This window comes from Dermacentor albipictus, chromosome 1, assembly GCF_038994185.2.
Source record: "Dermacentor albipictus isolate Rhodes 1998 colony chromosome 1, USDA_Dalb.pri_finalv2, whole genome shotgun sequence".
In the NCBI taxonomy this organism is placed as follows: Eukaryota; Metazoa; Arthropoda; class Arachnida; order Ixodida; family Ixodidae; genus Dermacentor; species Dermacentor albipictus.
In genome coordinates this window covers 218,207,174-218,222,483 of record NC_091821.1, presented here as the reverse complement: position 1 = coordinate 218,222,483, position 15,310 = coordinate 218,207,174, and the positions used below count along the sequence as shown (strand labels likewise).

The 15,310-nt window shown below is 49.9% G+C and overlaps 2 protein-coding genes across 3 annotated transcripts in view; both read left to right on the top strand.

Moving 5' to 3' along the window:
• Cbp53E (Calbindin 53E) overlaps nucleotides 1–15,310 on the top strand; it is a 288,931-nt gene that overhangs the window by 132,403 nt on the left and 141,218 nt on the right. The window lies entirely within an intron of this gene.
• LOC139054223 (E3 ubiquitin-protein ligase rnf168-like) lies at nucleotides 10,508–11,667 on the top strand. The gene is made up of 2 exons (XM_070530906.1): nucleotides 10,508–10,574; nucleotides 10,683–11,667. Exons 1-2 carry the CDS (start codon nucleotides 10,539–10,541, stop codon nucleotides 11,631–11,633), a joined length of 987 nt encoding a protein of 328 aa, XP_070387007.1. The 5' UTR covers nucleotides 10,508–10,538; the 3' UTR covers nucleotides 11,634–11,667.

Here is a 15,310-nt window from a genome sequence, read left to right as displayed (position 1 = left end):
CGCTGTATAAGGTGAAAATAAGATGAATTGTAACAATCGCACTTAGTTGTATAGCACTTAATTATCCGTTTCACAAAAGCTTCTATTCCAGCATGGCCGTTGAATGTGCGTAATTTTTTTTAACTAACCTCATTTCTTTAACAAAGTGGCTGCTCAGATAATTGCTAAAAAAGTAAGGACAAGCTCTGAGTGGTCCTCCTTTGTTCTCCGTTCAAGCGCATCCGACGTGTCGCCTAAAGCAAAAAGAAAGAAAGCGAGTAGCGCAGTGCCGTGAGCCAGCCGTCAGGCAAAGCGGACGGTGGTACACGAGCCTCCTCACCGTGGTAGGCGGGAAAGGAAGCGACGTCCCTTTTGAAACAGTGGCCAGAAGGGGCGCTATTTGAGAGGAAACACCGTGTTTGCCGCCAGAAGCCGCCGACTTGTGACGGTCGGGCAAATATTTGCAACGAGCACCGCGAACCAGGCGCATTCTTTTTTTTTCCTTTTTCCGCCAGAGACACGTGCTCCGCTAGCATCGTTCCGCTCTTCGCTCGCGGCCTCGTGAGTCTTGTTTTATTGCTCCCTGCCGACCCAGTCCCTCTTTCTGGCGGACTCCCGTCGGGAGGCCAGTGTCTCCCGTTTCCCTAAATGAGCGAGAAGCGGCGTGCGGGCGTGCTCGACTTCAAGCGTGTGCAGAAAAGGAACCACGCCCACCGTCGGCCTTGTTTTGCGCCCCTCTCTGGGCCGGTTACGGCGCTACCCTGGCCACCGGCCGAAATGCCCGACGAGCACGACCGCTTTACGTGCCCGCGATGGAAAGGAAGGATGGCGAGGAAGGGACGGCGGGAATGCGGGGCGGCAGCGCGCCATTTTGTTTGCCTCACCCGGTTCCGTTTATTAACGTCCGACAAGCGCGGCGCCCCGGAAACAAGTGATCAAAAATCATTTAACGGCTACAATTTCGGGGCGCATGCAGTCTCTCTGTCCCTTTCCTTCCTTTTATTTCTTTGTTTCGCCGTCGTTGCATCGTGGCATTCGCTATCTTCTTCTGCGTAGCTTTCGAAACCACGAGACTTGAGGGTGTTCATTCTCTGTTCTTATTTAAAATGCACAGACGATGCAAGGATCTCTTTCTTTACATTTTAATAACCGCGCGTTATCACTGCGCGGATCAGCAGAACGCGTTTCTCTCGCAATGATTTTCTGTTTCACCTTTGAAAAAAATGAAAAGTACATACCTGTTTTGAACAATAACATTCTATGACGAGCAGGTGGCGTCATCCGAGGTTCGATCATTACATAAAATCACCGAAAAACGAATAAGTAGCGCTATATGTGGGACGCTGTGCCTGCTTGAACTTCACATAGTGACAGGAACGGTTTAGGACACTGAACGCAAGATGCGTATGTAGAGACTGTAATAACAAGCACTGCTCTTTTACCCGTTACTCCAGGTGCACGACAGAAAAGGTTATCCTCTTTATATTCTTTTTTTTTCGGATGCCCTTTAACTTCTTGTCGCAGATTCGTTTCCACTTATGAACATTTCCGAAGAAGTCGACGTCAGCGGCAGCGTCTTGCGTTTGCCCTCTATAGCGAGACTGCCTCTCCCCCCCCCCTACCCCCTCCCCGCCTCCCCCCCCCTTTAAAAATATTTTAAAAGATAGAGCAGAAATGCGCAGAGGCCAAGGAGAACAGAAAATCACGTTTGCTACACTGCGAAGGTCACGGGGAAAGAAGAGGTAGGAAATTGAGAAGGAACTATGGAATATACACAGCACGCAAACACTCTTACAGCCGTCAAGAAGACAAGCCATTGACACTGGTCAGTGCTTTACATGCAGTTTAGCCTCGTCACTGCAGTGCTCTGCATGCATGTTAGCCTCGTCACCTGCCTTTGGTTTTAGAGTCTTTTCCGGCATACAGAGCACCTCACCTTGGTATACGGCTGACCGATTTGGTATTTCAGGAGTGTATTCTAGATATCTAATCTTTAAAAAATACTCATTCCTTTTTGTTTTCGCTGCATCTTCAATGCTGGCACGTCACATCAACTACTTCTCCTTTGGTCATCCCTCACGTATAATACGCCGTGCACGGCGCATTGAGAAAATTACGAATGAGCCGCACTGCGGCAGATTTCACCGCCACAAAATGGTCATAGCATAAGAAGCGAGCCCTTAATCGCGTTAAACATTAAAGAACCCTAGTCTCTGTGCCTGAGGCAAGGGAGTACTGATTGTCCCTGAAGAAAAGTGCCTAAATACTAATTTTAAAAGAAACGAACAGCATGTCCCCTTATGAAGGCGCTCGAACTATACTCTGGGATTGGGACCGGCCTTTTCAATTAAGCGGCGGCCTGTCCGGGCGTCCAGGCGCACTCTCGAAGGAACGACGCACGGGGAAGCCGGCACTCGACGCAGACGGGTCGGCGCCAGCGGGGGTCGGTATTCCTGTGCGAGCACGTATGATTAAGGGGTTTGAGCGATCCAGGACGCGCCCACGTGTCTCGGTCAGGCCGGTCTGCGGAGGCAGCTGAACATTCAGCCCAAAACATTCTTGAGAGAAGGAGAGAAGGCAGGACACAGGCGGTCACTTTCAACAATTAGGATCATATATATGCCCAAGAATATCGGGCAAAACATGTGCACTTATTAAGTGGGAGCAAAAAAAAATTGCATTTCTTTCTTCGATATAAAGAAGAAGGAGAAAGCGCAGGGATGTTCACACATCTCTGGTAAAGCTCATCGATCCTTGCAGCAACAACTATTAATTCAGTCATCTCATTTCGGTGTCTGTTTAAAGAGTATGTTCCTGTCTCAAAATTTCTTGCGCTAAATACTGGCTGAGATGCCGTACCAAGGCCTAAACTCTATTCTTGCGCGGTCTCCAGCGATTCTCGCCGTCCCTTGTTAACGGCGAACAAAAAGTCGGAGTGACACTTTTGTCGGTAAATGTAACTGAATGTTTATTGACATGCAAAGGAAAAATTGAGTGAAAAAAATATATATATCTGCGCAGATCCCACGCGCAGTGGGAATTGATGTTATGCGAAGCATTTTACATGTAGCTGGATATGGCGTCGACCCTGCAGTGGCGCGCCTCGACCGGCTCCCTGAGTCTCTCGATAAGTTCGGGCAGGCACTCATTGTGGAGTTCGGACGTGTTGATGGTTGGGAAGAGTGGGGGCTTGCCAAGCCACCCGATCAATGCGAGCACGACGACTACGATGATGACGATGATGATGATGGTGGTGGTGGTGGTGGTGGTGGTTGTGATGATGATGATGATGATGATGATTCATTGGCATCCCCTTTGAAGCGGAACGCTGACAAATGGTCATCTAGCCTGTGTGATTTAATGTGGTTTAGTGTACATGTTTTTTTTTTTTAATTCCAGCATGGCCGTATACATCTGCATTATCTTTTTTTCCCTTCCTCAAAACTTCTCTACCATCTACCGCTACGTATGCCTACAACCGATCCGGTCGTATCAATCTCTTCCCTGCTTTTGTTTTCACCATTATTCTAAACGTTTTTTGCTTATCTCGGCTGCTGACCGGTTGATGCTTCCGTCCGCTTTAAATCAAAAACGCTTCTGGAAGGTGTTCGTTACCTCCGCGTCTCACTGGGCGAATCCCTGTGCATTCCATTTGGATGTGCTGAGTGGTCTCCGGATTTTTGCTGCAGCATACACATGCGTATATCGTCCTTTTGCGAATATTTTGCTCCGGTTTGTTTTTGTCCTTAGGCTGCAGCCAGCTCGAGCCTCAAATAGGAAGTCATCGCTCTTCGTGTTACGCTACAGATTCTCCCTTCTAATTACTTTCTTTCCATTCTTTTTATCCAATTACCTGTCTCTGTTTCTCTCACTTTCTTTCTGTTGACTCCTGGTTGTCTATTTACATATTAAGTTATACCCTGTACAGGGTTCCCAGCTTTCTCAACCTCTTCCTCCATTCTGTGTTCACGCTTTTCAGGTGCAGATACTTGTGCACTTTAGCCGCCCATTTATTTTTATCCATGTTCCCGAATCTTTCTTCAAAACTAATTTTGCTCTACGCTTCTCTGACTTCAAAACAGGCCCAACCTATGTCACCCTACACTACCTGCCGGCGTTCCGATATCAACGCTCGTGGGAAAGTTGTTTCTGAATCGTTGTTTCTACGGCGTCAACAACTAAAAGGTATTCCGGTGCTGAGGCGCCCGGTTCTTCTTATGCGTGCCACATGGCTAGGGCGCTGGTCGTATACGCCAGAATCAGAGGCAACAGTCGGACGACGGAGCTCGAATGACGACGATGCAACGAGCACGACGGCATCGCCAACACGAGCACATACTCAGCGGCTCAAGTTGACAGCACGGCTTAGGAGGCTAGACAGACTGACTGAAAGTGCCTGAAGTTGGTGTCGAATGCTTCGCATAAAAAAAACTTATCAAGGAAGCTCAAGTTCCAGTTATAAAGTAAGGAAAGAAGGCGATCTCAAGTCGCGTTCATTATTTTACAGCGACGCTGTATATGCCTAGCCGATTCGTCCGTCCGTCCGTCCGTCGGTCGCCTGAACGCCGAAAACTCATCCGGTCCAACCCCATGCACAAGCACAAAAGAGAGAGAGAGAGAGAGGCGCGCGATTGGCTATGCCAGAAGTTATGTCGTTGCTCTCCGTCGCAGCCGAGCGCGCGGGTAGCAGTTTCTCTCCGGCGCCGAAATGGTTAGGCCACGCGTTATACGTATTCCTGAGGAGCAGGCAGCTTCCGATCAGCAACGCCGCGAGCAGAATCGGTAACGAGCTGGTCTACGCCGTGGTGCCGATGCTGCAGCCCGGGGCACAAGAGCAGACTTTTGTAGCCGAGCGCAAGAAGCAACTGCGTATCGAGGATCCGGCAGCCTACCAAGCCGTCGTTTAATAAACCGTCGGGATTGACTCTTTGATAAATACCGAAGCCGCACGTTTCTGCTTCGCTGGTTAACCATCTGTACGAAGTGTTTGGGCGGTGACTTTTATCATGTTCTCTTACTATACTTCCCCTGCGGCGCTGCCATCACATGACATATCGGCGCAGTCAAATGACCTATTCACGTCGTTGTCCCCCAGCGGCAGTGTCACATGACCTGTCCAGCCAATCAAATGCTGTATGCAGTCTCCGCCTCCCTAAGGGGCGGACTGGTGCAAGACGTGCGATCGCGTGAGCTTGCACGTGGCGTAGTTCTATTGCTGCAAATGGCCGCCAAGCCTATCAGGTTCGACGGAAAGATTTGCCCAATTCCACTGCGACTCGCAGCGCTTCTTCCAAGTTACCAGATGCGCACGGCATAGGAAGCAAAGGCCACGACGAGCTGTCACGGTGTACCACTCCCGAAAGCGCCCCGCCCAGCAGGAGGCCGCCTTACCCATTAATGCTGCGAGCGAGCTACCGCGTGCCCCCCTCCCCCGCCTCTTATTTCAATTAATCCGGATAAGGCCGACCGTGCGCGCTGGCCTACTGATGTGCGCCCTGTCGCTTCGCAGTTGGCCGGCGAGTTGAAAAGCTGCCCGGCCGCGGCGTCGTCACCCCTTCCTTCCGGACTGCCCGTTCCACGCACTGGCCCGGGTTAATAATTTACGCCGCGGTGGCGTGGCACCGAGGGTCATCAGCGCGAGGCCGACGCCAAAACCGCGCCGCGTGCTTGGGACGCCGAGATGCATGCGCGTCACGACGCCCCCGCGCTGCTGCCGCGTGCATGCTGTGCGCGCGCTGTAATCAAGAGCCGCGGAGGAATGTGCCTCCGCACCTGTTGTCCCGTCATCTTCCAAAGATCCGTGCTCTCTGACATCAGTTCATCCAGTTTGGAGCGTGCTCTAGGAATAGTTCGGATCTCTTCTGCTGCGTTTTCTTAATTTTTACTGACCCATTAACGACAGCTGGCGCGCTATAAGCGAAAATAACAACTCCGTTGGCGACACTGCATGTCGGCACACTTGCATACCATTTGATGATGATGGTAATAATTACTTGTATATTGAATAAATAAATAAAGAAAGAAAGGAATGAACTGAAACGTAGCGAAATTCTGCTGACCGTGCTGTGACTGTCCAGTTTCTAGTTGTGTCTGTATGACGCCTGAACGGCGGTCAGCAGTGAATGGATGGGGCAGTAAACGCACAGCTTGGGAGAGTAAACGCATAGGATAGTGTAAATACGGCACCTGTTTACATATTGCATGACAGTGCCTTATATATATATATATATATATATATATATATATATAGATATATAATAGATGCTCTCAGTGGTTGAATTATTGGAACAACTGGACTGTACATGCTTGTATGAATGGCTCAAGTACGCGCAAGGTAAAGAAAGAGAGTGAGCTCTTTATTTAAAAGCAGTGACGCCTGCCGGCATAAATGCATTCACCTACATGCAAATCTCCAAGGGGGCACTTATACCAACGGCTGTTCACAGTGGAGATCTTGGGCCCGTGGTCTCGTGCGTCTGCTATGTACAAGGCCACAATTAAAGGCACTGGTGCGTTTCTTGAAATGCGCCAGCCTGTATGACCGCCTGTGAGTGACTCAGTGCAAACTATGAACTTATTTCTTCCTTCCCCTCTTTGAATCTTTTTTCCCCCTTCCTCAGAGCAGGGTATCTCACCGGGCTCAGCCTGGTTAACCTCCCTGCCTTTCCCTTATGACTTCGTTCCCTCTCTCCAAGGGAAGATGAGAAGGAAAAGAAAGCACCTGGAAGAATGAGGGCTAAAGAAAGTAGAAAAAAAAGTACCAAACAATACAACGGAAATAGTAATTTTTATCTTGATTACACTGTTGACCCGTTGCCTATTTAAATGTTATACATTTGAACACAAATGACAGCCATAGTTTTGAACAGCAGCCAACTGATTCGAGATTCGCCAAAAAGAAATCGGGGGCTTGACACTTCCTTAATTAATAGTGACCTAATAGTATACGCCTTAGAGTCCAGGAACGCCAATTTAGTGTTGACGTATTGATCTTATTTATCTTCTTCATTGAACTATGCGCTGTATACAGTCTAGTCGAATGCGATCTACCGATTCCGCAGAGCAGCAGCTGTCCAGTAGGGGCTTGTAGTTTGGTCAGGGCGGCGGAGTACGCGGCTGCTCGTTGGCGCTTTATGACGGCACGCAAAGCAGAGCCTCTCAGAGCGATTGCTCTTGGTGCGCTCTACGCAATAACCGAACGGCGCGGAATATCAAAAGACGACACTGGGAACACGTCAGCTGCGTGCGCGCATAGTTCTGCACTGCGTTATTTTTTTACGCGGAGAAGTTACAAAGTGCCAGAACGCAAGTGCCACAAAGCACAGGCAAGACGCGGGGATGGGACGTTCGCTGCAAGTTACGCGCCGCCATCGGTCCACCTTTTACCGCCCATCAGCACGCGGTGAACGATGAAGAACGAAGCACTTGGAAGAAACGCGAGGCAGTATTGATCTCCCTCGCGCCACTGTACCTTCACCTTATCGATGCTTTCCAGTGTGTCACGTGGCGCCGAGAACTGTCGAGCAAATGACCTCTCGAAGCGCGCGCAAGAAATGGGCGAGAGAGTGGACAGCTTCAGCGTCCGTCGTTCCCTCGCTCCCGCTCCCTTGATGGCCGCGCGACGTGACGCTATAGGGGCGCCGGGAGCGCTCACGACCAAAGATAAAGCGGCTGCCTGTCGCAAACAACGGTCGCTCGCGACGAGCGCAGGGGGGGGGAAGTGTCCGACCCAGAAATTTTCCCCGCCCCTTCCCAACTTCCGTGGCAGCAGGCTGCCCTGCCTCCTGCCAGGGAGCGCGCTATTTGTGCTATCGCTAGTTCCTCTGCCTGTCCTCCGCCACGTCTCTCCTGAAGAGCCACCATTGAGACTTTCCCTTTTCTGTGCCTGTTCCCCTGTTTTATTTCGTAAGGAAGGGAGAGCGATTTATTTGGCGTTGGCGGCAGACAGCGAGGGCAGGAAAGTACGCGAAACTGTCGTCAAGTGCTTGCCACAAAGGTGGTGAATGACTTGTTGAAAATGTGAATCGGCTTTCAATACAGCTACAAGCAGATGTCATCCAAATGAGCAACGTTATGTGATCTTCAAAGGGTGTACGGTAGCGCGAATAAAAGACGGGACAAAAGAAGACACACAGAGGCACACACAGCGCTGTGTGTATGCCTGTGTGTCTTCTTTTGTCCCGTCTTTTAATCGCGCTACCGTGCACCCCTTGAAGATGCATTACCAACAAGCCCACATTGCAACCCTCGTTATGTGATCGACAGCGATCGAACAGATTTCTCGTATAGTCCTTTCTTTTTACCCTTAAAGCAGAAAGGTCGAGGAAGTGTGAAAGCTCTGTTTACATTACTGGTTCATGCTGCGGGGTCTTTGGCGCCTGCACTGTGCCAGGTGCAGGTATTGAAACGAATTCACTTTATTTTTCTATTCTCACTGGGGGGCTGGGCCAGCTGAGTAAAAAAAAATGCTCTATGAGCAGCTTGGCGAGCCCGTCGATCCCTACAGTGCATGGCTGCTGTCGGCAAACAGTATAAATAATGAAAACAAAATTTTGGTTTTGGCACGTAAAACCCCACAATGTAAGTCAATTTTTAAAACAAACATACAAAACATTGTCTGGGTATTCGTCACTAAGGAAACAAATTTGAACATGAGCAACAGCTCACAAATAACACAGAAATATTAAAAATAATACATTAAAATATGTAGTCAAAAGTGTAGTCAAAGGCAATCGAAATAGGTCAGCAACGGATCCCAAAAAAGAATGAAAAAAGTATGAGAGTTAGATGCTAATACAGCTGAAGATAAACGGTTATATGAAAAGCCTTACGCAAGACATAGTCTATGACAATTGTATTGTAAACTGATAGTATATACAATGTCACAAAGCAACACTGCTGCCAGTACCGAAAGCAAAATTTCATAGAGTGAAATGACACATTGGGAAGAATATCGATATGAATCTGAGTTTTCCGAGAAATGTTGGATTCATCTACATAACTTTTTTTTTAATTTGTTTAACAGATGTGATAGTCTTTTACGTAAACTTTGATTTCCGTAATTGGTTCGGTATTTAGGAACATGCCAAAGCTTCGAATGTTTGCTGCTATGCGCGGGTACATCGATATGAAGATGCGCCAGAATGCGCAGGTAATTGATATTACCTCTTATCGCCCTCTTATAGCTATCAATAAGCCTAAAGCGGTAAACGTGAAGTTTTGAAATATTTCGTTCGCTATAGCGCACAACTTATCTGTGTGTGCGGGGGGGGGGGGGATACTTTCATGAGATATTGCCGCAATACTCCCCTGTGTGACATGTAAATTTTTTATAAGTTAATGGATGTTCCTCATACAAACTGGCAATAACTCTGGTCTGGCAAATTAATCGAATTACACAATAAAGCCTTGGCTTTCCTAGGAAAGAAGTATTGTCGGTGTTACAGCTTATTATTCCTGTTATACGAGAGAGCTGTACGAACATTATGTATGTATGTACATGGCTATCGCAACTAGGGTGACTCGAGATAGGTTTTGCGCATCCTATATCGTACACATCCTCCTTTAGCGCGCGGATTTCTCACGTACGCGCCGAGAGAAAATCACCTGGTGCGCTTCACTATACGTGACCTCTAAAAACTTATGTTTAATCGCCTTCACAATAATATTTACACAAAACAAAATGTTACGTTATTTGACCCACGGCTACGGGTATTAGTGGCACCAGTTGTGCTATCATATACTCGGAAAGAACAGCTAGCCTCCTTTGTTCGGCAGTATGCCCATAATTCCAGACAAAGCTGTGTGGAATTTGCCTGTCTTTCCTCCCTGAGAAAAGCATGACCGGTAAGTGGTGGAAATTCCCATTGACTCTGAACCTACATAAGCTTCCGCGCCTGCGCAATATTTTTGAAACAATTAAAACGTATGCCAAAATTTTATACTTTTATACTGTTCAGCGCACCGAGTGCCGGCCTGTCATGAACTGTCGTGAGCGTACGGCTTTGTGAATCCACGGTTGAACCTTTTGAGTCTTGGTGACCTGCTCTACATCAAAGAGAATTCAACCAACGCTTCATAGACAGCACGACGCCAAGAAGATTGAGGCCCGTAACTTTCCGCTTGAGTTGAAAACACGTAATTTTTATGGGAGGTTGTGGACTCAGGACAGCGACGCTCATCAGGTTCGTGCTTTCATTATTATCCCGCTTCAAAATACGACATTGCGCCCACTAACATCACATCACTGCCTCGAGTTTCCGGGCCTCTAGATGTCTAATACACGTCTATTTGGAGACGTATATCTTCTTCACTATCGAATACATATAAAAGGCACAGATGCACTCCTTCGTCATCCGCTGTGCCAACTGGAACAAACCTGGTGCGTTAAGAGAGAAATTTAACGGGGGCAGAATTCACAAAGGTTCCCTTGGACAACTGATTGTTATTGGCCGGCTGCCTTCGCTAATAATATTGTTACGCTCTTAGGTGCATAGTGGGTTCACGCCTCAACAAACAGTATGCGGGGGCGCGCAAGCAACGCGCGCGCAAGCAACGAAATGGAGCCCGAACGTCGCGTCGTTATCGGTGCAGCCGTGAGTAACTGCCGTTGCGATAATTGTTGGAGTCGGTATCAATAACGAGGCTTAAATTTGAAATTACAGTAACGCTAGCACAACCACTGATGACCATTGCTTGCGCAGCATCGACGTTCCAGCCGAATGGCGCCGCGGCGGCTCTTGTCGTCGCCGGACACCGGCGGCAGCAGCGACGGAGCGTTGACCGAGTCGGACGTTACGTGCCCGATATGCCTGAGCATGGTGGTGGAACCGGTGACAATGCCATGCTCGCACGAAGTGTGCCATTCCTGCTTCGCGAGTACCGTGCTCATGGCAAACAAGCAGTGTCCCGTGTGTCGTATGCGCATCGCTTCGTGGGCGCGGAAAGCGGCCCGCGAGGGCACCCTGGTCAATCGAACACGCTGGGAGCTCATCAAGAGTCGCTTTCCGCAGCAGATCGCGAGGAGACTCAACGGAGATGACAGTCGAGCAGGAACCCCACTGCGGATAGTGCCGCGATCGCTGTGTGAGCCAGGTGAGATCCGACGCGAGTACGAGCAACAGCGGCAGCAGGCCGAGGCAGAATGGCGCCAGGAGCGGGAGCTCGAGGCTCAAGCAGGCGAAGCCCTCGCTCAGCAATTGGCGTCCGAGGAGCAACGGGCACTAGAGGAGCAGCGGCGCCAGTTGCGACGGGATCAGCGCCTTGCCTGCCTCTGGGGTGTGCTTGGGGACACACCATCTGTCCTCGCTGCTGTCCCACTCGTCCGGACCCTGCTTACGCCGGAGGAGGACGATGACAACGACAGTGCATCCTCATTTATGCCTCCAGAGGACAGGCCACAGGATGCCACAAGGGACAGTGGACCAACGACGCCCTTATGTGGAAACCACAACAGGCTGTGCTCACGCAGTGTGCAGACGACACTGCTGGAGATGCGGCAGCAGGAGACGCAGACCAGTGAGCACGGTGGCAACAACACAGCCTCCTATTTGGAAGACTTGCAACTGGCACGTCGCATCCAGCGGCAACTGAACCTGGAGAGCAGACAGATACCCGGCCGCGTTTACAATCTGCGCTCTCGTGTTGCAAAATAAAAGAGCAGCAGAGCGACTGTACATTTATCGCATGCGTGGCACTTGTTTGGTTGCGTTTGCTTGTAATGTGGGCTGTGGTGCTTTGCTGCTAGTGTGCTTAAATGCAAGCTAATTTTGTTTAGAGGTCATTCAGTGAGCCTAAAAAGTAGCCAGCCAGCCACACGTCGTCTTCTTCGTTCACCACTCTTCGGTGCCCCCGCATACTGTGTTGAGGCGTGAACCCACTATGCACCTAAGAGCGTAACAATATTTTCGCACCCACTGTTTGTTGGGGCTTGTTCTTAGGAACGGATAGTTCAATGAATTCTCCCTGAACAAGGGCTTGGAATTTAGATTTAGTAACTTCGTGTCTCGAGCACTGCGTGCACGCTAAAGAACATCGGTGATCAACGTTGCCCGCGCACTGCGCCGTCCCTCGTATCCTCTCGTAGTTCGGTGTATTGTGACAGCTGATTTAATTGCATGGCTACAGAGTTTCGAAACTCGATGCTTGGGCTTTTTTTAAAAGATTACCGTTATGTATATTTCTCTTGTTTTTTTGGTGGTCTGGACGGAAGACGACGAAGTGCCTTCTTGGTAGAACGCGCTTCCGATGGGCTGCGCGAATTTTGGCCGTTTTCGGCAGTCTTTCGATCTTGTTTTCCTAGGCTTTGTGCTCAATCGACGACGGAACTCGAGAGGACCACGAGGATACCGCTTTCTCCGCAAGTGGGACCTTATTTCCTCCATTTTTGGATTTTGTGTGTTCAACGCAGCACGTAGCTGAGACGCTGAGGCTCCCGCGGCCGACCGGGCACGCGGCGTCCCCACCGGAGGATCGTCTGCCGCTCGTGGTCACGCGCAAGTTGTGAATCATGGCTACCATGGAAGGAGCGACTACACCCGAGGAATCTTCGGTTCCAGGACAATGGTACGCTAGCGAAGGAGGAAGGTACGTGCCGCTAGAGAAGAGCGGGCAGAAAACTGCGAAACAGCGAGCCCGGCAGAGGCAAGCAGGCAGGAAAATGGCGGCCAAGTCGATCGAGCGTCAGCATACGCGCATTCCAGACGGCGCCGAGAAAATTGTTCTCCGACCACGTGGCGGCTTAGTTAAGCTTACAAAATATGGAACAGCATATCTGACTGACGTCATCAAAATGTCGGCGGGGATTAACCCACGCGAAGAGAAGGAAGATATAATAACTCCAAATATGAAGCAGCACTCCGCTCTCGTCATCACTACGAGTGCGGAGAGGAAACTGAAGTACGCGAGCGTGAAACACCTCATGTTCGACGGTGAACAGGTGGAGACTTTCGCCTACGTTGCCACCGCCGAGCACTGCGGCAAGGGAGTCATCCACGGGGTTCCTCTCGGATGCTCTATCGAAGAAATTCTGTACCGCCTAGACCGCAAGGATAACCCCGAGATTCGAGGCGTCCGCAGGCTGGGCAAAGATTCACAGTCGATCTTTATTCTCTTCAAGGAGAAAGAAGTGCCAAGGTGGATTTACCTCAACGGGGCACCGCACAGATGCCAGCTGTACCGCAAAAAATACGAAGTGTGTGTCGCCTGTGGCCGACTCGGGCATCGCGCTGACGTGTGCCCAGACCCGACGAACGTCAAGTGCCGCGGCTGCGGCCTCGAGAACCCGTCAAGTGACCACAGGTGTGAGCTGAAATGCCAGCTGTGTGGCAGAGGCCACGCCCTAGGAGATCCCAAGTGCCGAGAACTCTTCCGCACTCCCTACGAAGTTAAGAAGCGACAGTGGGAGAAGATGAAACAAGCAACGACGACTGGTGGGGGACATCAGAGTCGACAACGCGAACCCAAAGGGGGAAAAGATTTCAAGTTCCGCTAGGACTCTTTCCCAAAACTGGAAGCAAATCAGAGCAGACCATCGCCGCCGCCCAAAGGACGCTCCGGTTCCCGTGCCAGGAGCCAGTCCAGGGGGCGCTCGAGCTCAAGGGACCCTGCCAACCCATGGAGACGAGGTAGGAGCAAGGAGCGTAAGGGTGTGAATTTCGCAGGCAAGGTCTCCCAGGAAAATAATCAGAGGGATAAACGGGACGAGGAAATTGAGAAATTAAAGAAAATGGTCGAAAAATTAACGGGGATAGTCGATTCGCAACGGTCCGAAATCAAAACTTAAAGAAATCACAGAGGCAGGCAACCCCTCCTCCGCAACAACCCATTAGACAGATGACCCCCCCAGCGGCACGTCAACAGCCGCAAGGAGAGGATAAGATGGTCACAGAGGCGTCCCTCCCGCCACCAACGAAACGCAAAATTCAAGACGCCGACCCTATTCAGGCTATAGATAAAAGGGTCGAAAATTTGGAAAGGTTAGAGGCCAAGATGAATGAATTTATGAACCATATCAACATCCAAATTCAAGCTGTCCTCGGGGCAGTTCAGAAACAGGCCGAGGAATGCCAAAGGCTAAGGAATGAGATGGTCGCCATGAACGGGTGGCAACAGAATATGGAGCAGATCGTCACGCAACTGCAAAATGGCCAGGCGCGCAAATGAAAATCAAATCTGGCAGTGGAACTGTCGCGGCTTCCGGCGCAAGCGGTCGATTCTGCAACAGTACCTTCCGCTATTAGATGAGACTCCTTTGGCGATTGCCCTCCAGGAAACTGGAGGACCCGCAAAACTGTCAGGTTATCAGGCATTTCATAGTGGCAGGGGGGAGAAATCCCCGGTCACAACACTCGTGAAAAGAAATATCGCGGCCATTGAACACGATTTAGAGTCGAGAGAGAGCGAGAATGTGTTTGTCGAAATTCTAACCGGAAAACAGAAGGACCCTAGTTTATTCCTTCTAAATTTATACAGCTCACCCAGGCAAAGGAAGGTGAGGTTCAGGGCTCTGCTTCGCAAGGCCCTCAAAATTTCAAGCAACCAGCCACTGTTGATAGTGGGGGACTTTAATGCACATCACCAGGAATGGGGGTACCCGCTCCAAAGCCCGAAAGGCAGACAGCTGTGGGAAGATACACATGACATAGGGCTCACTCTGCACACGGACCCTGAGAGTCCAACGAGGGTGGGCAATAGCGTTAGTAAGGATACATCTCCAGATCTAACATTCTCGAAAAACATTAAAGATCTAGAATGGCATAATTCGGATCATAATTTTGGCAGCGACCACTACATAATTGTTTCCATATTGAAAGTGGGCCTTCAAACGCGCAGGGCTCGCGCGCCGGCCGTCGTTGAATGGGATAAGTTTAGAGATATCAGGAGAGCGCAGGAACTGGGGCCCATCAGAAACATCGAGGAATGGACGACGGCGCTCAAATCGGACGTTAGAGGGACGACAAAAACGCTCGAAGGGGATAACGCCCCGGAGATAGCGGACAGCCGTCTTCTGCATATGTGGGAAGCTAAGCAAAGCATGGAACGTCGTCTCAAAAATCAGAAATGGAACCGCAACCTCAGAAGAAGGATTGCTAGGCATAATAAGGAAATCGAAGATTATACTTTTACATTATGCGAACAAAATTGGGCCAACAAGTGTGGCGAAATGGAGGGGAGCATGCACCTCTCCAAGACGTGGAGTATCCTCCGGCACTTGGACCCCGAAAGCTCGAAGGCTCAATCCAGTATAAGTTTGGCAAAAGAGAGGCACGCGCTCGAAGGGAACGATTATTATTTCATGAACAAATTAATTGAGACGTTCGTGAGGGAAACA

Coding starts and splice junctions, on each gene's coding strand:
- LOC139054223 (XM_070530906.1), top strand. CDS start 10,539: ATGGAGCCCGAACGTCGCGTCGTTATCGGTGCAGCC. Junction 10,575..10,682: donor GCGTCGTTATCGGTGCAGCC/GTGAGTAACTGC, acceptor TTGCTTGCGCAG/CATCGACGTTCCAGCCGAAT.